The sequence below is a fragment of the Bombus pascuorum genome, chromosome 9 (assembly GCF_905332965.1).
Source record: "Bombus pascuorum chromosome 9, iyBomPasc1.1, whole genome shotgun sequence".
In the NCBI taxonomy this organism is placed as follows: domain Eukaryota; kingdom Metazoa; phylum Arthropoda; class Insecta; order Hymenoptera; family Apidae; genus Bombus; species Bombus pascuorum.
The window spans coordinates 3,103,425-3,126,421 of NC_083496.1; the positions used below are offsets into that span (position 1 = coordinate 3,103,425).

At 46.9% G+C, this 22,997-nt stretch overlaps 1 protein-coding gene across 5 annotated transcripts in view; it reads right to left on the minus strand.

Moving 5' to 3' along the window:
• The window catches only part of LOC132910268 (latrophilin Cirl-like), a 364,455-nt gene that overhangs the window by 231,566 nt on the left and 109,892 nt on the right, over positions 1-22,997 (minus strand). For all 5 annotated transcript variants that reach the window (XM_060965824.1, XM_060965822.1, XM_060965823.1 and 2 more), the window contains one exon: positions 1,576-1,698. In XM_060965824.1, coding sequence (XP_060821807.1) covers positions 1,576-1,672 — 97 coding nt within the window. In that variant the 5' untranslated portion in view covers positions 1,673-1,698. The remainder of the gene's footprint in view (positions 1-1,575; positions 1,699-22,997) is intronic.

A 22,997-nucleotide genomic window follows, 5' to 3' on the forward strand; every position in this document is an offset into this window, starting at 1 on the left:
ATCTCCACCCTTTTTACCTGTGGACTCGTGCATGGAATACGAACCGCGTGCGTTGCGTGTCGCAACTAATAATTCACGAAAGAATATGAAACGTTTTATATCGGTTTGATAAGAGAAAACATCTGCTCTATTAAAACAATATTACGATAAACAAGAAAACGATAAAACGCACCCCGATGTTTCCCACAAATTACAATTGAAATTACAATTCTTCCTGCTTGTCTCTTCTATCCAGCCAATCCTCTGTCGCGATATTCTTCCAAATATTTAACCACAGTTAACCCCGGAACGCGTGTTTGTTCTCTAATTGCACCACAGCTCCGACAAACACACCCTCGCCGATTCTTCCCGCAACGATATCACTTCACACGCGGTTTCTCCTAAATCGATTAACAGACGAGTTAATTCTCAATGTGGCATGACGTGTTTCGTACACAGAACTGGCCTTCTAAGTAGCTACGACCGATGTCAACCTGCTGGTACGTTTCCTAAGGGTCTTTCGAGGGGGTTGAAGGGACGATCCTCGCCGGCGATAGTAAAATGTAACAGGCCGGCCAGTGTACACATCTCAACCGACTACCTCCATCCTTGTTATTAAACACACCGTGTTTGCTTTCCGATAAATGTTTCAACGGTCAACCCGTAAGCGCGGCCGCTGTGCTGCGGTTTCGCTCGACCGGATATGCAGTGCGTCGATCTGCGTCGTCCCCCCTTTGCTACCAGCAAAACCACCGCTTCAAAACCCACCCCCGCTCGCGTCCGCGTTGTTGCACGACCTTCCACTCGTGTATCCACATTCGACGATAACTATTTTTGCGTGGCATCCACTCGTCGAGAATCGGACGGATTGATTTCGATACAATCCGAAACTCGTTTTATTGAAAGTTAAATAAGCGATTGCGGATGGAATATTTTTTAAACGTGACGATACCTAATTACTTAAGAATCGGAGAAGCTAATCTTTTGACAAGTTAAAGAGATGCGAAGTTACGCTATATTTCCTTCGATATTTTATATCTGTTCTTTCCACTTAGAATTTAGATGAAACTTTATTCCGCATGTCCAAAGTACGATAATTCGTTACTCAGACATAGTTTCTAGCAAACAATAGATATTCTATGTACACTAATAAAACGCAAGGTTAATCCGAGAATATTAATCCGAACTTTGTAAATATGTTTAAGAACGAAAAACAACGGCGATTGTTCGAATCGTCCAAGACTCAACATTGACAGGAATCAAAAAGCTATACGGTATGGTATCCGGACTAGCGGGAAGTATTTTCTTCTTATCAATTATCCGTACGCAACAAAGCAAAAGCGTCGATTGCCTTTTCCCTTGACTCTGGCCACAGGCTTTTCATCGTTAGCCAGTCGAAACTCACGTTCGACTCGAAAGCTGTAATTTTTCAGGGACTCGGTGAACACGGTCTCGCTCACGTGCAACGCGTAAATATTCGCGCGCGTTCCTTCGTGAGGAGCCTTAATTGGCACAAGGACAGAGACCGAGAGCCTGTGGACAGGTCGCCGGTTTGGAATCGGCGCGCGCTGAAATCGTAAATACCTTGGCACTCACCTATATTTCGCGCCGCGACGGTACAACCGCTGGTTAGGAGCCACGCAAACACCAGGCCACTGAGTAGACCTTTCCGTCGACCCTTGCGGCACTCCATCGTGAAGTTCCGAGCTCCGACTACGCCTGCAAACAAAACAACCGGCATCGTTAGAGGGTGAGAGTAATTGCTACCGCGAGCGTTACACCGACCGCACGGCAACGCGATTTTTCATTGCGCCCAAACATTTTTCGCGTAGAAACATGTGGACTGGTTGGTGGCACGATTCAGAGGTTAAATTCGTGTCTTGTAGGTTTAACGAATAAAGAGCGTGTCAAATGCGTGCTCGAATTCCAAACTTTTAGCTCTTAGAATTTCCGTTTAGTTGGAAATTATAATCTTCTTAATTTTATGTTTCGTATTTCCTGAAATTTTCATTTAATATTTCATACGTGAGATTAGAATCGATAAGCTGGATAAACGCGCCGAGGCTTCCCTAAATTCCCTCGATCCATCGGGGATGATCGCGCCCATCTGCTCGGATCTGCACGCGCTGCGTGTTTACGCGCGTCCGACACACATCGCGCCCGCTTTTTTTTCCGCCGAGCTTTAAGCTCGATGTCAGTCGCATTCTCGCGAAATCCCTTTGTCGCGCGGCATTACCGAAGAAAAACATGTTATCCGTGCGATTTCGCGCCTAATCCAGCTAACGCACCTGCTCTCCTATCGCCGTTGAAATTCGTAACGATGACGGCGTCTCGTCGCGTGGATTTTTTTTACGTGAAAATGGGTTTGCCACTACCACGCTTACACGAAACTTTGACTAAAGCGTTCGAGCGACACATTTCACGGAGATACAGCGTTTTCTCTCGTTCTCCTATTATCGCCTCCATTTCCCAAAATCGACAACAACTGCTGCGAAGCGTAGCGTATATACGATGGAAAGAAAGTTGCAACGCTGTTGTCGGTGAAACGGTATAGATCAGTTTAATTCAGAGAGAACGAACGGAATAAATGCGGTCGAAGAGGAAAGAGTTGCTCCTGTTCACGGGACCAACTACGCTCGAGGGTTAGGCGCGTGAGCCTCTAGCCGAACGTTGCTCTGCGCCACCGTGAATATGGGTTAACGAAGGCAAAAAAGGAAAACAATTTTCGCATCAGCGTTTCGGCATTTAGCGGGCGCCGCACAATGGGACGTCGGCGGATGAAAACATTCGAGGCCAACGGCGAGAGAAACGAAGAGAAAGAATATAGAAAACGAAACGAAACGGAGCAGCGGTCAAAGAGAAAAAGGGCTCCGAAAAACAGAGGGACGGAAATAGAACGCGGCAACGCCAATACCGTGTTTCCCTCCCCGCACGTTTTCACAGACTGCACAACCGGAATCCTAGCAGAAACTCCCGAACTATTTATTTCCGTTCGACGTCGCGCCGCTTATGTTTTCGTTCTCGTTTTTTCTGACCGCGCGAAATCCGACCACACGACGATTACCTTCTTCATGTACGTCTGTCAATCGTTTTATCAACCATGTAAATTATTTTATATATCCTACGGATTATTTATTATTTATTCATTCGATTAATTTTTTCCCCACATTTAACGAACTACCAAATCAGTTGAAGCGACCAGTTATATCGATGCAAATAGTTTTGCATATGCGAATAACGTTAACGTTTACGTTCATCGAAACGAAAACATAATTATATGTATAATAGAAGTGCGTTTGTATGAATATGTCGTGGACAGATAGTTTGTATAATAGAATTTCCTCCACTACCCATGATTTTTCGTCGACATAATGGAAGTCTATCTCCAGCTATGCGAATTCAATTAGCGAAAGTTCATTTAATCACCGACTAAAATTTCAATCAAATAAATGAAGTTCTACTATGCCCACTCGCTCTAATTTTCGTTAACTACGTACGAAACATTTAGGTACAATCAAAGCCCGGTGGCTCTACTGTTAAGCTAACAACATTCCCAAACGCCTCTAACTCGATCTTCGAGCCAATCATCGTTCCCACATCCGTCACTGGACACCCACCGTACAGTATTACCTTGATTTACATGAGACCGCGTTACGATGCAGTTCGCAAGCGGAGCACGATCCCGTGGAAGTGTTCAAAGGTACTAACGACCGGGATACCTGGAGCAGTGCCAGCAGTCGGGTAACACGCCGCAGCTACGAGCGCAACCAGGACCGCGTGAATTTTTCCAACGAGCCTAATTAAGTCGCGTGGCAGTCTCGCAGTACCCTTGCCACCCTTTTGTTTTCCTTTCGAACTTTGCTGTGTCTGCGCACCGGCTCGCTGGACAACGTGCACCACGGTCTCCCTCCTCTCTGTCTCTTTCCCGTTACCGTTGCTGTTCAATGGCGGTTAATACGAGTTGGCAGGATAAACGTGCAATCGCGGAGCACCGTAATTATCGCGGAAACGTCGGTAAACTGCCGGAGTAACAATGATAATTGAATATAAGTAGAAGAGAGCGGCGGTCTTTGGGTTGCGCGTCAGAGCGTGCGCACGCACGCGATGCACATGTCCGACGCATTACGCATAATTAATCCAACGATGCTTATCTCTTCTAACCTGGGTATCCGCGTGCGTTCGCGTTCGCCGCGTGAATAGAACCGACCGCGCGCGATTCTCCTTTCATCGCCGGTATACGAGGTTGCCCTCGCCGCACGCGCGCTCTCCACACCGCGTCATCGATCCTCGTATTCTTCCTCGTCTTCGTTCCCTGTCTGTTTATGCACCGATGAATCCAGGTTTTCTCGCTGGTTCGCCGCGAAACGCGAACCGTACCTCGATTCGCGTTGATTAGTCGTGTCAAGAGCGTGTCGTTTCAGCCCGTATGAATATGCGATGTAGAATTTGGAATAATAACTCTGGTATAGATTATTCATAGAGTAGTTGGTAATAATTCTGCCTAGGTTTTTTGTTTGCTAACGGACGGTATCGTTGAAAGATCAGAGGTACAGCCGGGTGAACGCAAGATTAAACGAGATAGTTTGTAATTTTAAGGCCGCTCTTAATAAGCAGGCCGCAAAATACAATAAAACGTTTCCCACATCCACCGGCGATAATTCACAGGAGGAGAGCTACCGTGAAACCCTTACGCTCGCGTAGTAAAACGTAGGGAACGCGCGTTTACAGCGGCTGGTTATTGACTCGAAGCAGAAAAATTCCGAATTCGCGAGCACCCACGCTTTACTCCGCGAAACGTTATTGTTTGTTCAGGCGGTCCCGAGCTAATTACATTCCCACGGACGCGTGTATTTGTACGAGCGTAACGATAATTGCGATAAACTCGATGACAACGTGATTTCCATCTCTCGAAAGTTGGCCGCGCGCGCCTACTCCGACCTATCCGATATATGTACAATTGGCTACGCGCTGCTGGGCGCACAGCGTAATCTCAGGGGCGGCCGATTTTTCCCTCGACTGAATGCGATTCCTTGGAAACCACCGCCGGAACCAGTCGCTGGCTCTCTGTATTTTTGAAGATCGGTAATCGAGTCCTCCGTAGTCCGGCCTCGCTCGCGGAACGCATTCCCGCGGCATACAGCGCGCAGAAATTCTAAGAATCCGCCGTCGCTTATCGGATCGTCGAATCGGTTCGCTCCGCTTCGATTCTCGGCTCGATCTCCGCGAAAGAAACTAGAGAGGAAGCTTATTTTTAGAAATGTTTCCTCGATGATGCAAGAATAGGAATGAAATAGCGAATTAAGATTGCTTAAGACCACTTAAGAAGGTAGAAGAGTCGGGTAAAAATATTTATTAGGCGGCCGTGCAACCCTAACTCGTGGAACCTTGAATCATAAAATGTACGCATTTCTGATCCTTCGTTATCCACTGCTAATTAACCACCAGTAATTTTGCTATGACTGGACAGGCATCCATCCCCTTTCCTAAGGAATAAATCGAACCTAATCACCGTGCGAGTCGCATAATTATTATTATTATTGTACTATCAGGCCAAAGGAGCAAAATATTCGAGGGAAAAATATAAACCGATAAAAAGATCATCGAATAAAACGAGCCACTGGTCTACGACAAAACTGACGATTATTTCGCGAAATCGTGAAGGTAGAAAATCGGAACGAGTTCGTTGGCGGACCGCTAAAACGCGGGAGGATGGGAGGCAATCGCGATAACACGGCTGATCGGGCGCGATTCGGGATAATTCGGGAGGCCACTTAAAATCGTTTCGAGGCCGGTTTCCCCCAAGGGGTGAATGGCGAACGAGCCACGATAACTAGGCCGGTTTGTCCCCTGTCGGTCGTTCCGGCGCGATTTCGCGACGTTTTCGAGCACGAAACGCGTTAATCGTCGGCCGGACCCTCCGCGAGACGAATCAGGCGTACGGAAGCTCCGTGTTCCAGACGCGAAACCGCCGCTGCAACTGGGGGGAGGGGGGGCGCGATCGACGCGAAATTATTTGTTGAAAATCACATTATCCAATGAACACGTGGGGCCTCCGGTCGTCCGCGTACCCGTCGGATTTGCAGGTTTCAATTTTACACCCAGACGCATTTTAATGCGGCCGCGGAAACCCCGAACGCAATCGCCATTCCCCGGTGCAATTAAAAATAATTGCGTATTCGCGTGCTACGCGAATTGCCGCTGGCTCGCGGAACCACAGCTCTGCTTCCAGGCTAGGCGTTAGCGTGGCACCGGCTCGCGCTTGCCTGATGAGTTTTGTTTCGTCGATGGACGATGCGCTGTGAGCTTGATTAGCCAGTTATTTCCTGCCTATGGGATTCGTGCGTAGCTCGAAAAGATCGAAATAATCGACGGTTTGTTGCAGGCTGTGCGTGCTCTTGAAATTGTTTGATGGATTTTGAATGTATTGTTAAATAGAGGCCGTATAATAAATCGACGAGATCTGTATTGCTTGTTACGTCGCGATACTGTTCATTGTTGGATCGAACGACCCACGTTGTTCGAAATATTTGCCTAACGAGCGAAGGACGTCGCCTCGTGTTTCCACGCCGCAATAGAGGGAATTAAACGGATTTTCAGGCAGTTCCGCGTTTAACGACAGTCGCTTAAAAGCAGAAACCGTACGAATCACCGCCGTGGTCAACGTAGCGTTCGTTTCTCTTTTCCCTCTTTTTGTTTATTCATTCGCGTCGAACGGAACGGTCATGCGGTCATGGAAACCATAATGTTCCCGCAAACTTAAGAATTACGGATCGTGGCATGCGCCGCAGACGTAAAAATTGCGCGGTTCGCGTTGCTTGATTTTGTTTCGACTCGGGGTTGCAAACGAATCGTTCTCGCCATCCCTCTTTTTCTTTTTCCCGGCGTACAGCCGCAAAGAAACCAGTACGCGTGCATGCGTGGTGCGTGCACCGACACAAAAGCTCCGCAGCTTTGTTCGCCGCATGCAACTCCGCGTATTACAACAATTACTCCTTTGAATCAGTTGCCTCCCCGGCTGGTCCCGATTGTTCGCCGTCCCGATTTTCCACTCTGCCACTTTGAAACAGACGCTGTCGAGACCTTTGCGCGACTTTGTCCCCTTTTACACGACGACAGCCGAATACAGAAAAATCAACATATGCCCGCGACGAACAATCATATTCATTAACCAATACACGTGTTTCGCATACAATGCTCTACCAGCTACAGCATTTATACTATACTAATGAAAACGGAGTGAGAACAGTTCTTCGATTCGTAATTTACCTTCGACGATACTAGATTGTGATTTACGTAAAATCAGTTACGGCAGACCACCGGTTCCGTTTTATCCGATCATGAAAGTTCGAAGGCCAACCTGATTAACTCCACTTTTGCGAATTTTTCGCATTCGCTGTCCAGAAATGTAATTAATGTTCCATTTCTAAAAGAATGTACGGCCCACTCCCATTAGCTTACTTATGGAAAGACTTCGGTGTTTGTACTTTGTAATTTATCAAGTTGATCAGTATGGTTTTTGAGCGGCTCGTATGATATAACAACCAACGGATGATAATTGATTTATACTTTCAGATTAACCGACTATTCGTTTATTCGGCCAGTGGTTCAGTCTTTCAGAGGTTGGAGGTGCGATGCATAAATAATTTGCGTTAAATAAAAGCGAGGATCGTATCAACCGTCGCTTGCAAAAAGAATCTGATTCCGAATCAACTGGCAAAGCACCAGCCTTTCGCCACATTCGCGACACATCGTCAGCTTTGCGGCAGCGTAAATCGCGGTACAACCAGAAGAAGGCTTTTCTATCGCGTAAATGGAACGCGTGTCTTTCCGTCGACGACGCCGACGTTCCCCGTTGCCGTGCTCGGCGTAACGTCTTCCTTTTGCTGCATCGTGGCATGCATGCACGTCACGGAACGCGAGCTGCCAGCCGCGCACGTGCACCGCGGCGGAAAGCCGCGAGAGGACAATTGGAAACGGGGTCACGTCAGAGGACAAGATGGAGCGGAATAAAAAGGAGTTCCCCGACGGGATGTGTTGCGGTTAAATTTTATTTTCGCATAGAAAACCTGCCGAGATCGCTGCTACTGTATCTGGCTGCGGGAAGAACGAACGTTTACCGTTCCAGGCAACGACGGTACGATCGATCTTGTCCATTTCTTTCGATTGAATCATGGTAATCGTTTGTAGACCGATCCTCGCGAGGATAACGCGTTTCTGGATTGAGTTCGTGAAATTTTGATCAACGTCTATTTCCGGTGTGCCGTCACGAAGATCAGAGCAGCCAGAGACGAAGAAGAAGAGAGAGAGAGAGAGTAGAGTAGAAGTAAGAGGCAGAGGGAAAGAGAAATTCTCTTACAGATTGGCGGACAAGGAACGGAAAACGAGCAGGATAGAGGGCGTAGCGCGGCATTTGAGTGGCACGGGGAAGCGACACGATGGAATTTCAGAAATTGCGCTTGACATTTTCACGTGCATCGCTATATACCCGTTCCTCCGCGGCACACCAACCCCTTGCTGTCCCTCCCAGTATCTGCACCTTCGTTGCAGCTTTCTATTTTCACCCGTGGAGGCGTCGACAATGCCTGCCTTCCTTCTAGTCGATCGTTCCTCGCGAAACGATCGAAACACTCTGGAATTTATCGGTGCAGATACTAACAGATACCGAGAATATTGGAAAAATTATCCGTCGATGGATATGATGCATCGTGTATGGGAATGAACTGAATTAGGATAGCAAACAAGATAACAAATTTTACAATACGCGAATAGTAGAATATTTTTCATATGAGCCGATTCTTTTCGAGTACGCGGGTCGATCCGCCGTTCCATGCTGCTCTGTTCCCTTTTACCCGATTACTTGGCTCCGTTGGAGCGCGCGATCCTTTCATCGGGAAGTCCGGGGAGGAAATCGACAGTTTGAAAATACGATCGCCTGGATCCAAGAGAAAGGAAAAAATTTAGTGGTCGACAAGCTAGCGACCGGTTCTCGTTCCAAACATCTTCCGACTCGTACGTATCAGAAATCGGATGTTACTGCAGGCAGCAGAGATGAAAACTGCGAAGTGCTGCACTCGATTATCGAAGCGGAGTGTTTCTGACTTGGACAGAACGTGACCTTTTTTTTTTTATTATTTTTCTACCATAGAACGATCCCAAACTTGTATTATTACATGGAACTGTTCGATTTCACGAATCGGCGCGACATTTTTCCCGCGAAACGAATGGACTCGGCGGGTCGAGGTAGTTTCGGCAAATCTTGCGGAATTTTTCCACGAGAACCTTCGGAAGAATATCCTTTTCATGGTGCTCGCGGCTACGTTTCGAGAGACGAGTGTTTCAACACGGTGCACCGAAAATGCGAGCAGACGAGGCGGAAGCTCGCTAAAAAACCGAGAGAAAGCGTCGATTTGTTTCGCAATCCGCGTCATGCGGCGCAAATAGGCGGCCGAGAGGGTCGCGAGAGGACGGCTGTAAAATACTTACCAGCGAATACCGTGAAACGCTGATAATTTCAAAGAGGACCAACGGCACAGAAGAAACGAGCGAGTGAAAAGGGTAAAAAGAACGGGGAAGACGGAAAAGGGGAAAAGACGAGGAGGACGTGCAACGTAGCGAAAGACCGTTCTCACTGTCAATGGCGGAATGCCTGAAGTTCCAGAGTGGTCGAGCGTGGCGCATCGTCGAGAAAAATAAATAGAATCGAGTAGTCCGCGCGGAAACAGAACGGAACAAAGAAACAATTAAAAGAACACACGGGGGCGTTTCTAACTTGCGAGACAAAATAATTAAATTCACTGCCACCGCTGACGAGTCTGTCGTCCCGCGGCACACTCTTTTTTGGCTCATTAAACACGACGTCTTTTCGCTCTGTGCCGCTGTAGAAGTATGGCCGATAAGAGAAAGAAATAAAGTGATAAAATTATTAATAAAAATTGCACGGTATAAGGACCGCTCGAGAATGTTCAACGCCGAGGAAAAACGCTTTCGAATTGACACAAACGACGAGGATGAATCGCTATATAGCCTCGGTATTACGGAAAATATTACCGGAGAGGCAGAGAAATGGGACGAAAAAGGGTGGGGGTAACGATTGTATTATTCGGCCCCTTTTAGAAAATTCTGCCCGATCTTCGTGTTCCGAGTACGCGATCCTGGCTTTGGGCTCTACCTTTATGGAACGAGGGCTCACTTTTCACTTAAGAACGCCAAGGGTTGGCTTCCCCTTTCTTCCCTTCTCACTCTCTTTCTCTCTTTCTCTCTCTAACTGCATGGCATTATTCGTTATTACCGCGTGCGTGATACGAGCAGGGCAAAACGGTATCGCCGATAAATCTCAGGGAACAAACCGGAGAGACCAGCCAGATAAAGTCTGGCTGGATATACGAGCGTACGAGAGCAACAATCTCACTCCGTCTTTCTTTTCTCGTGGTTCTCGTGACTGGAGGGTTCCTCGTCTTCTGCCGTTTCTCTGGTCCAGTTCACCCCCGGCTATAAGATTTCCGTCGGGACAGCAACCAGCGGAAGAGCACGGAGGCCTACGCGGAGTTAGACGCGAAGGAAGGAGCTCGAAGTACTTCCGAGGGAGAAAAGAAGCGACTTCAGTGACTTTGCCGCGGGTTTGCTCCGGCGGCGACGAGAATAACGCGCGTTAAGCCACCTTCGACCTCCTATTTCTCGTCGTCCAACTCCCGACTCTCGTCGATCCGCCACGTCTCAGGCCCTTTGAAAAATGTACTCGCTTCCACCATCTACCGCGTTCAGCCGCCTGTTCCACGCTCTATACTCCGCTTTATACGATTTTCCTCCTGTTTATCCCCTTTGCTGGATTTTACTATTTCCAAAGTAACAACAAACTCTTCGATCTTAAGAGACATCGATGACATACCGAACGGTAATCTCGATTAGACCCACGACAGATTACCACAAATCTCTTCTAAATGGAAAGAGGGTGACGCGAACCCTATTTAGGGGGTCTATTTCCAATTGCCAGCATTCTCGATCGCGTTCTGCCGCTAAGCTATTCGTGGGTTGGCCCGTATGAATAGGAACGACGTCGAAACGGGCCTCTGCGAATTCCGGGCTTCCGCGCGATAAATCCTCCGGAGCAACGTCTATTCCGCGTTACATCTAATGATTCCGGTTCGCTGGCTCCCTCCTGTTCCGCGCGCGACATTAACCCCGCCGACATTATATGGCGTGTCTGAATGGCAGTAACGATTCCCTTAAAACAATTTATGCGCATTGATTAATAGGATAAAGCTCTCGAGAGTCGTGGGCCCGAGAAGGGAACCTGGCCGAGGAAGCGAGCCGAGGGGAAGAGGACGTCGGAGGTCTCGCAGCCACGGGGAGACGATAGGGCGAGATATCGAGTACACGCAGCGCGAAATGCAAGGGACCGTGAAGCCATCAATTTAAATGTGCATTGGCGCCGGATCGGTCGTCGAGAGGCTTAAATTCGGCAGAACGAAACGGTTCCCGCTCTTCGCGGAGTGGAAGAAAAGGGCCGGTAGGTATTGCCGGGAATACGAGGAGCTTTTAATCCACCTTGCCGACTCTTCGATACGATTAATCCCAGGCGCGGAGAACAGGGAATTTATTACAGGCTCCGCCTTCACGAAACCGCGCGGGCGGCCCTGTATCTCAGCTCGCAAAACGAAACGCTCTCAAATATTTTTCTCCCGCTCTTTCTCCTTATTAAGGACGGATTTTCGACTGAAGGGACGCGGAACATTTCCCATTCGCTTACCTCACGCGCGAAACATTCAGAACGGAGGATTACGTCGCAAAGGGTTTCGCTCTCGGCTCGTGTTCAACGAGCATCGAACGAGTGTCTTTAAAATGAAATTCTCCAACGTGAATACCAACTTCTAATTCTTCGTCTAAAGTCTTATGATATGAAACTGGTTCACCGTACGATATAAGGTATTCTTGTTTCTTCAACAAGTCAAGGAATAATTAAATTTTATCGAATATTCCGGACACTGTAAAGACGAATCGTTATTTTTAAATCTCTGTCGCGCTTCACATTCCTCGGCTTTTCACGCTACGAATGGTGTAACGATATTTTTGCACAGGAAATTGGAACGTTCTTCGGAGATCTTGTAAATGCCAGACAACAGCGCGATGTCTGAATATCTCGGATCGAATTCCTGGCGGATCTCTCAGATGCACGGAGAACCTAACCTGGCCCGTATTTCCGAAAACAATGATCCGCAGTATTGCGGTTACGTGCAAGAGAGCGCGATACACTCGATACACGGTAACCGGGGAAAACCAGTAATGTGTACACGGCACGGTTCCGTGAACACATAGAGCTGCGGGGGCGTATGAAAGCTCCGAAAAGCAGAACTGCATTACGGGCCTGCAACGGCGGCGGTGTCAGCGCAGATGCATTAACTCCGCTCACACGTTCAAGCGCGAGCGCAAACACACGCCGACCGATCTTGTACGGTGTTTCTTTCGACCGCGATCCGCTAATCCGTTTCGACTGTCTCGTTTCGCGTCGATAAATCGACTAATTATTTCACCGACTCGCTCGTCCCCGATGGCTCTCCCTTTCGCGTCTTTTTTCTCTTCGATATTCTCTTGCTCGGCGAGAATCTGTTATTGGTCGCGACCGATAGTTTGCACTTTTACTTGTTCTCTCCTTCGTTTCGATCAGTCGAGCTTGATCACCGAGGTTGTTTAAGATTCTTCAAGATCGTATCAGATTTCAATTAACCCCACGGTAAAAGGGATTCCTCGAATCGCTTCCAACGCTCGTATTTGGCCACAGGGGCAGATTAGATGGAATCGTACCATTCTCCTAACCATGGCACGTAATTAAAAGCGAAAATATCAGAGACTCGTATACGACGCGGAAGAACGTAGGGGAAGGAAGATATAGAAAGAAGAATTTTCATCTAGATGCAGCGGCGCGCAAAGTGCAGCATCTCGGATGCCTTTAATGAAACGATCTTATCCCTCGTCGTATATATTCGTCCCTCAGGTTCCGTACACCCTCGTTCCCCGTCCGAGGGAGCGACGTTAGATCGAAGATAAGATACGACAGAAACGCGCGTATCGAATCGTGTCGAACAAATAATTCGGCAAAGTTGTTTCGGTCAACTACAAAGAGAACGCGAGTCGGAACGAAAGAGGGTGAGCGAGCGAAGGTCAAAAGGAGAAAACGAGAAGAGACGACGTGGAAGAGTAGAGCGAGTATGGTGCACGTCGGCAACGTAGTAGGGTTATTAATTTTGGGACGGTGGCAGTGGCGTAACAAAGCCATCTGGCGTAATGGGTTTCTGCTCGAGCCGATTACAAGCTCGTGAGTGGAAAAGAAAGAAACTAAAGCGCAGCAGTACCGCGTAGATTAACTCTCATGAACGTGGACAAAATTTCATAAACGCAATTACATACCTAATCCGACATCTAATATCTCTCTGAACGATCAATGGACTCGTACAGTTATCGTCGAAGAAGAAAATTGGTATCAATATTCGATCGAAAAAAATGCGTTTATCCGTGTAATCTGGCGAGATTACAGTGTATCAGGCGCGAGATTCCGATTTCGTTTCTATTTCGAAGTACTCTGGGTGCCTCGTTATGCGTTCTGATTTCACGGACTGCTAGGAGCCAGATCGCTGAAAGAAATCCAACGTTGGCGATCGAGAACCTATCGAGGCGATTATAACGCGGCGGCACAGCAGATGCGATTCGTATTCCAGCGATTCGATCGTCGATAGTAATTCATGCCCATTTCTGCGGTCCACGGACGGGTTGCGGTTTTGATTTGCAACCGGTAAATGGAATCACGCATCTTCGATGGCGTCTCAGCCCGTAATCGAGACGAGCATCGGGGAAACGCGATGATCCTTCTGTTCCACGGCGTCGAGAATCGACTCGCGTTGCATCCTGTCCCCGCGAATCGTCTAAAAGAAACAGGAAGCCGTGTAATCAAATCAATTTCGCGCCCCGTGTGCTACACAGCCTCTTTTTGCAGCCTCGAATCGATCCATGCCCTTCTACTGTTTTATTTTTTACACTGCCGCTTCTCTTTGACTAAAAATAAGACGTTGGAATGGAAAAAACGAATTTGTACGTTGACTCACGAAGATACGTATCTAAACATTATGGGAAACTTTCATATCTATATCGCGTGTGTTATATACGACATCTTGAAATTTTATCAACACCGTAACAAGACAGGGGGGGGGGCTGTTATCGAGACCGAACGTACAAAGAAAAATATGGATACGTTCTACGAAAAAAAATTCGCTCTGCTTTCGCTTCTTGCAATTACGCGTAATTTGGTTACACGATCCAAAGTGTCTATTACGACATCGTCGCTCGACGTCGTCTTTCCTTGTCCTTCGTGATGCTAGGAAGACGAGAAACGATCACAGCGTGAGAAGGGTATTTTTCATAAACTGCTATCGAGGAGAACAAGTTTCGTGAGGTGATAAATATTCAGTGGACTCGGCTAGATTATTCTTCGGCTTCTTGTTCGGTAATGGTGTCGTGATTGACATGTAAATCATAAAATATCTTTTTATATTTCCCTCCATAGGACACCATTAAGTCTCTTCGCCAACCAACCAACGTTGCTTCGTAGTTACAGGCCGAGCAATAAACGTCCTTCGTACACGATATAAATAATCATTGATACGACGATAGGCCAGTCATAATTAAGTAAACCGGTGATATACTCGAAAATCGTAAAATATGGAAATTTATGCCATGTAGAAAGACGTAAACTCATCTTGGAAAGGAAAGGTAGGCGAGAGTAGACTCTCTTACGATTACATTTAGATTTTTATTACACGGTAATCCTGTTTGATACTTTCGTTTCAAAATCCCATTAGTATTTGATAGTTACACAAAAACGATAGAGGACAAGATTAACTATTGGAAGACGATAAATCTTTCAAAATTTCTCTCGTGGAGAAATCACGGGGGTGAAGAAGCAAAAGTGGGTATCAGAAGAGAGTTGGAACGCCAGGGTGGAGGCTGGGAAAGCAGAGGCCGGTAAACGCGAAGTAACCAGGGACCACCGACCACTTTGCGTAATTACCAGCTACCCGACCAGGACCGTAGTATTTAATCGGGCTAAAGTGCAGGCCCACTCTCCCTTTCTCTCTCTCTGCCCCCCCCTCTCTCTCTCTTTCCACTTCTCTTTTTCACTTTCTACCTTTGCGATACGTCTCTTCTCGTCCACCTTCCATCGCGAATCTCTGCCTTTTCTCTCCCATCCATGCGACTTTTCGTTGATGTAGTACGCGCACCCCGAAAAAAAAAAAAAGCGGGAAGGTCGGAACGCGGTGTAGCGTAAGGACGGATCCTCGTTCGTTCGGGGATGCCCAAATATTTGAGCGGGAAAATGATATTTCCCCATTTGGCAATTCGTGTGGCCCGGGACGACGATTCCGGAGGATGAGAACATAGGAATTTTGACGGAACCGGAAGCATTCCTTTCTTTACTCGAGATTCGACTCCATCAAAAATTCTCCTTCCCTTTTCACGATCCCTTTCACGCTGCTCGTTCCCTTCGTTGTGTAAAGAGATACGAACGAAGGGACTCGCGATCCACCTACGATTCTTTTTCTCGCTTCCTGCCACTATAAAAGTCGCCGAGAGAATAGGTTCGGTAATTTGCGAGAAGCGGTCGAAAGGGAACACGAAAAGAAATTTCGAGGTTCGGAGCACTTTCGAGACCGAGGAGCTGGTAACAACGTACGTAATTGGTTCCAGGGACGGAAGCAATTTCCCTATTGGACCGGGGATGATCGGCGATTACGAGGACGGTCGAAAAACGTTCGTCCAGAGTTCGTGACGTTTCTTCGCGAAGAAAAATTCTAGGAAAAAGGAAAGGCGCCACGAATGGAAAGAGCGTCTCGCATGGCGATAGGGGGAAACCGGGATTCCCGCTCTGCTGGCTAGATTAAAACCGTAATTACGAGAAGAATGGCTCGCTAAGAAATAGTCATTGAACATAGCCAACGGTCAGCCAAGAAAATTACAATTATTTCACCGCGGAGACGTTCTTCAGAGTCGCCACCTTTGTTCGTTCTTTTCATTCCCTTGTATTCTTTCGGTTTTACGTTCTATCCTTGTTAATCACGCCTCGCCCTCGTGTCCAAATCCAACCGCCGCTCAAACATTCACCTCGGTAAAAATGTCCTCTATATTTTCCTCTGCCTACGAACAACGAATTCCAGATCGAGCTTCTCTCGGCTCGCTCCATTCCTCCTTCCTTTCCCCTCCGTTCATCCTTACCCGTTTCTCCTCCGATTCCGCACAGTCTTCATTGCATTTTCATGTCTTCGGGTGTTCCATTTCTCGCGCGTCACCCTCATATTTATGCAACGAGCCCCGTTGTTGAACCACAATCCTAGATTTTATACAGCGTAATTGTTCGGGATCACGGGAACCACGAGTCGATGATTCACCGTTCGACTCGAGCCAAAGAAAACAAGCAAACGTCTCCTCCTATTTTTCCAAGGGGAGAACCGTTCCAAAGATTCAATTTGCCCACGTTGCTTTTGCTATTAAAGGGAGGAATTTCCAGAATTTCGTAGGTGGCGACCGAAGGGAAGAAAGATGGATGGATGATATTTAATTTTTCAGCAGGCGGTCGAAATTTCCAGGACCGTTGAAAATTCGCGAAGTCGTAACCCGTCACGAAAGGGATGAGAAATTCGAGCTCACGTTTCTGCGCTGTCTTTTTCTCACCAGAGAAACCTCCTCCACCTCCTGGCGGCGCTTCCACTGTCATCGGCGAAGCCTTCATCGCATTTTCATGTCGCCGCGTGCACCGTTGCTTGCGCGCGGTTCCCTCATATTTATGCAACGGTTGCACGACCGGACACGGATCTCGCCAGGGAAATGTTTTCCGCGCTCGTTTTTCTCAGCGAAAAACGCTCGCCGCCATCCTCGTTCAAAGGCGGCTTCCGCGTTTACGCGCTCGGCCTTAGTTTAAAATTCAGGTGCGAAAAAAAGAGGTGGAGGACCCACTCGGTCGGTCCCGCTCCTCTTTCGCTTCTCTCCCGTTCCTTCTCGTTCTCGTTCATCGTCGCGTCTTCCTTTCTCTCGCTGTGATTTCCAGATGGATCGTACGCGTTACGAATGGTACGTGTGCGCGTATCGCGACAAACTGAGAGGGCGATGCTAGCCATTTTTTTCGCCACCGATGGTAGCGTAATATATCAATTCGTTTAAAAAAGGGAAATCAAAGGGGAGAAAAAACGATTGGATTGGATTACTTCGATAGAGAAGCGTGACGCTCCTTTTTTAATCGACGCCGAATATCCACGATGTTTGAAATGTTTAAGAGAGTTTGAAAGAGGACCCGAATAGTGGTCTCGCGGGTGGTAAAAATCGTCAGAAGTGCATCTTCGAAGACAGCTTTATCCGGTGCACATGTTTACGATAGACGGCATGACGAATCGGCTATTTTCGAGCGAGACACGTACCCTTAAGGGCACTTCTCTTTCTTTAGGGCGCGCTTTTAGGAGTGCGTTAAACAGTCCGGTTAAAAGAGTCCGAGCCAAATGAATGTACGGTTAGATTCTCCATTACCCCGACTAATAGGGACACGTGACCCATTCAGTCCGGAGAATTTCGGTACAATAGACGGTCGGTTTTCTGGAATTTTTCTCCACCGATGGTTCGGGTATCTCGGACTGGTTAACTCGGAGATAAACCGAAAATAACTCGAACGAAGATAACGTTGAAAGTTTTTGAAACTTATGCGACTTTTATACTTTCGGCCGTCCAGCTCTTCTCGTATTTCTCAGACGTAGAGGTGAAGAAAACGACGTATTCCGAACAATTCACATTTACAATCGTTGGTTCAGCCGGCGCCGCGTTTTTCATGGTTCACCGGGGAGGGCTGCGATCGATCGCCCAGAGTGGAACGAATAAAAGCGCGCGCGTACACGAACATCGTATCCTATACTCGCTCGCCTATATTCCAAATGTATCGGGAAAACTAAGCAATAGCAGGTGACAGAAGGAACGAGATCGGCCCACGTAACTCAAGCTCCGATGTCAACTATACATGAAACTCAATCACATTTTTTAGCATCTTCGTCGGATCGTTTGTTACGCGCACGAGTGCGTAATATTCCATGGAAACGATCAACTATTCGGCGCGAGAAGCCAACGTGTACAGACAGACAGAGAAGAACAGGAAGATCGAACGAGTACACTTTGTATTACCCTGTGTGCACTAGTACGAATTCTCCGCTATCAAGTATCGTCCAAAAATTGCCCGAAGGAATTCGATATTCGTGAAATGTTGCCTAGGCGACTGTGACGAATCGTACGCGTGTTCGTTGAAGCCGCACCGAGTGCAGCGGCAGTTATTCGCGTCCTATGGTCTTCGATACGCGCGTTTTCCCGCCGCAAACATTACGAGCCGATATCTATTTGGAAATTCATTAACATACAAAAATGCTTGACAAACGAAAAAGGAAAAGGAAAAGGAAAAGGAAGCGAAAAGAAGATAGAAGGATAACCGTCTTTGATCGGTGTATCCGACTGGTCGATTTTCTGCTTCCTCCATTCCCTTTTCTGTTCTTCTTGTTCACCGTGTCTTTATGTATATCGTTCTCACCGACGGTTTCTGCCTGCCCTACTGGCTCTGCATCGTGCACGTTCACGGTCTCGCTCGTTGAATAGATTAAACGAATACACGTCGGTAAGCCGGCGTAACGTCGTTCGTGGATTCGAACGTGAATTTCAACCGTGAAAATATGCCCGCGCTCTTTGTAAGTACACAGGCCGAGACGCGGAGGCAGGATAATCCGCCGAAACGAACAAACTCGTTTCCAACCGCTTCTTCCGACCCTACACACCACTCGACATAATGCTAGATTATGGTTAGAGGTTGGTCTGCTACTCCTCCTCTTCTCGTTCTTTCGTCGAGGCTGCCGCTCCACTTCGTTCCTCTTCTCTGCGTTTTAGATCGCACCTCAGACTCGCATTTTCGACCATCTTCGAATATTCCAAGATCTACCCTTTAGACGTCGACCGTGTATCAAATTTAGGAGGATCGAGAATTTTGCCAACTATATGATTCGCAGAGAGAAATAACGATGCGAGAGGCGAAATTGATGACACTGTGAAGCGTTTGTAGATCGCAGGTTGAACGAGAGGAACGTGGCAGTCTTGGATTCCGTCAGCTCCGGCGAGGTATGGCTGTTTGAACAGCCTGTTTCGAACTCGATGAACGTTCGAGAAACAGAACGTGTAGTATGAGTAAACAGCAGCTTCTGCGGCTAAGGATACACGTACCTTAATTTCGCTTGCTCCGTCAATACTAAATTTTATCCAAGACTACCTAAGACGCTTCAAGAGTTCCTTTATCGCTTTAACAATGTCATCATTCACGCGTATATCGACGACATAACACTTAAGAAAAGACAATATTATCTAGAATTTAATTACACCCTTTACAACTTTCCGACCCTGTCTACTTTTGCGAAATTGAACCATCAATTTCGTTGAAGGTAGCGTTGATTAATAACACCCTTCGCACGATAGCTGCGAATAAAGGAGGTGGTCCTCCAACTCGAAGGGGTGACAATTTCCGGCACTCAAGATCTTGGCGAGTAATTTGCAATGGAACAGGTCAAAGTCTGTCGTGTTTTCGTCGCACGGAGCCGAAACGTTTCGAAAAACGTGAAACCACGCGAACCTTCGACACAGGCGGCGGCCCCGTCGAATCGAGCAACGACGCGTCAAAATTGATTTTCGACCGATTGCGCCGCATTGACCTCTGACTTCATTAAGCACGGCCGCGCCTCGCGTTTCGAATTAATTATACATTCGGTTTTCGCCCGGCGGCCCCGCATCGCGAGAGATAATACACCTTCGGCGCTGTGCTTTTGCGCGTATTTTCCTGAAATTGACCGGAGGTCAGCCGCGTTCTATATGGCAGCGATCGACAAGATCGATTCGCTTCCTGGTTCTCTTGTTCGCGAAACCAGCTACCGTGCAATCATTAAGTCCTCCCAAACCAGCCAGCCCATTTAGCTGCTCCGCGTTACACCAGTTTCGCCTATATGTACTATGATTTCAATAGAGAAATCAAATTTTCCTGCATTCGAATTACAATTTCAAGTTATCTTTGACCCTTTCATGCGCGTCGTTGCGGATCACCAACGCTGTACTTTGAATCCTTACTAATTAAACGAACGAACTTATTCTGAAATTTAGTGCCGCGTGTCTTCCGCAAAGAGATAAAAAGTAATATGTTTATACGAGATCAATACATTTCTTCAATAGAGATAATCAAACGTTTCATTCAGGAATTATTTACAATCGCGAGTTATCTTTAGCGCTTTGTAGTTTAAAATCTGACTAAGCAATTAAATGATAAAATAAAGCTGTTCCAAATCCTATCGCGTTCTGTCTTCCTTACAAAGAGATAACAGACAATGTGTCTCTATTATCGATGACAGATACAGCCTCAGGAGCATTTGGTCTTTAATAAAAATAATCATAGAATAATAACTATTTTCTTCGCGTTGCTTAAATCACCGATGCGAGTACATGGATAGAGCTAGATAACGCGATAAGATCTATCAATAAATCCAGACAGTAACATATACGAGGAAACAAGGCTTCCCTATCGGTTCCAAGCATCGATCCTCATATCCTTGCAACACTTCCCACGCGTTAGCAACGGCGTGCCATGCAGAAATGTTACAGTCCATGCAAGGAAAGATAGGCAGAGGAAAAAAATGCGGGCGTCCTTAACGACGTTCGACGAACAGCCATAAAAAGACCATGTACGTATATAAAGTGGACTTTGCGACTTCCGCGATCTCGAACACCACCATCTCACGTGCCTACTAATCCGCAAAGGTAGCGGAGCTCCGTTTCACGGTAGTTAGCGCGCGTCGCGATACGCGCACGTCCAAGACGTGCGATCCTACCAATTATTAATAGTTGGCCGTATATCGGTACTCGTTCGCCTTATACCGTGGTCGGTGGCGCAAAATTTCCAGTGCCTCGTAATGCTTCCGAGCGAACGCAACTCGCCTATATATACACACGTATACCCGAACCATTAATTACAACTCATTAGGAGAGCAACTGCCATCCGTCCCTAGCAGCCTGTGAATCACTCTTAATCATTTCATCCACAGTTCAACTACGATGACTACTGTTGTCGACCCCGACTCGTGATCGCTATAGCGTCTCACGAGTGTATTTCAACATTTAGCGTCGAAAAATGTCTATAGATATATTTTGCGTATTGCACGAGTCGCTCACAAGTTGCTCATCAATTCCACGAATTAAATTGCATAGGAGAATGGCGATCGTAAACGATCAAAAACATTTTTTTTTTAATTTAAAATTATTTTACTATTATTTTACTATTTAATGCGAAATCGACGATCTTCTCGGAAGCGGAGTGGATCGATTTGGCTTTTGAGAGGATCGTATAAAACATTTTGAAATTTCGTTAATTTCATTTTCACCACTGTGATGGCATTCGACTATCGTTGTTACGTCGATAAAAATTCGAAATCAATCTGAAAACCTATGTAAAAGTTAGATATTTTGTAGAAATATATATTTACAATATACGCGCAAGTGTACTTTCGTGAGCCGCTGTAACCTCCTCCTCCTCCTTCCGTGGTATAACCATAACGGTAGTTGCGCTTTTTATCGTGTCCATGTACGTAATGTGTGTTTCTCTTTGTTCTTTTGTGTTTCATTTTGTTGCAACCTCTTTGTGAAGTAGCGAGTGTATGGAGGGAGTAAAAATTGGAGTGAGGTAACCGGGAGTTCACGGATTATTGCCACTTAAGCGGGCAACGCTAATCGATGTGACGAATCGCCTCGAGTTACGCCCGCTCTGCTGCTTATTGCTTCGTTAGGGAAACCGATCGCGGGTAATGTATCGTGTCGCCGCGAATTGATCGGCGATCCCGTCCTTTATAATTAAGTTATCGCGGCAGCAACCCGGCAGCGGTCCTCAAACGTATGTTTACCGTTTCGCTGTTGATTCAGGACCTAATTCACGATTTAACTCACGATCGAATAGAGAATTGAACGTACGAACAATTGTTCGTAGAAAAGAACTGGTTACTTTTCACGCGAGATGAATACGAATACAGTGGCGGTCGAAAAACGAGGGAAAACTCTCTGAGAGCGTGTTTGCTCGTTTGTACGATGCCGTGAAATCGTGTGATATCGTTAGCAGACGATAACTGCTGACAGAAGTCAAGAAGAAACGGACGAACGATCGAGACACGAGAACAGGGTCGAACAGCCTTTGTCGCAAATTAGTTTCGGTCTCGTTTAAAGAACCGTCGGCACGACCGTTTTCTTCTCGTCGTGCAGATACAGGGGCAATGTTTCATGACAATCGTTCATTTGCGCGACACCTTTCCCGCGATCCAATACGCACGGAGGATCGTCCGCGTTGAGATTTCCTCGATGTATATCGTGTCACACGAGATATTTTTTCTGCCGTGCATTAAAGAACGAACTCGACGACGATTAAACGCTAATCCATACGGCGATTGTCCCACTCGTGTAGATGGTTTCAATTCCGATAAAGAGATAAAAAGTTGCGCACGAAGAGGCACGATTTACCTGGTGTTCTGAATAGCCATCGAATTTGCGAGCATAGTTAACCGGTGGCTAAGACCGCGCTATAGTTGTACGGGATGTTTCGTACTATCTCCATACCATTTCCAATTAATTTTACAACGACAGAACAACGCTAATTGGAGTAGAAATAATATTCGTCGTTCAGCAGCGCGGCCGAGCCACGCATTGTGTTTATCAATTACACCTGGCACCGCAACGATACAGTCGGTCCGTTATTGTTTCTCCGGCAATGGTTGCGCGTCGATGCAGGCTGCGGGTTTCGAATAATTGCACGGAAAATGAAACCGACAGAAGAACGGAGGAATCTACAAATATGTGTCAGCGCCACCCACTTCCAAGCAAAAGAGCGCAGCCTGCGCGTATAGTGCGTAAAGCATCGAAATGGCGTAAATAACGACTAGCTT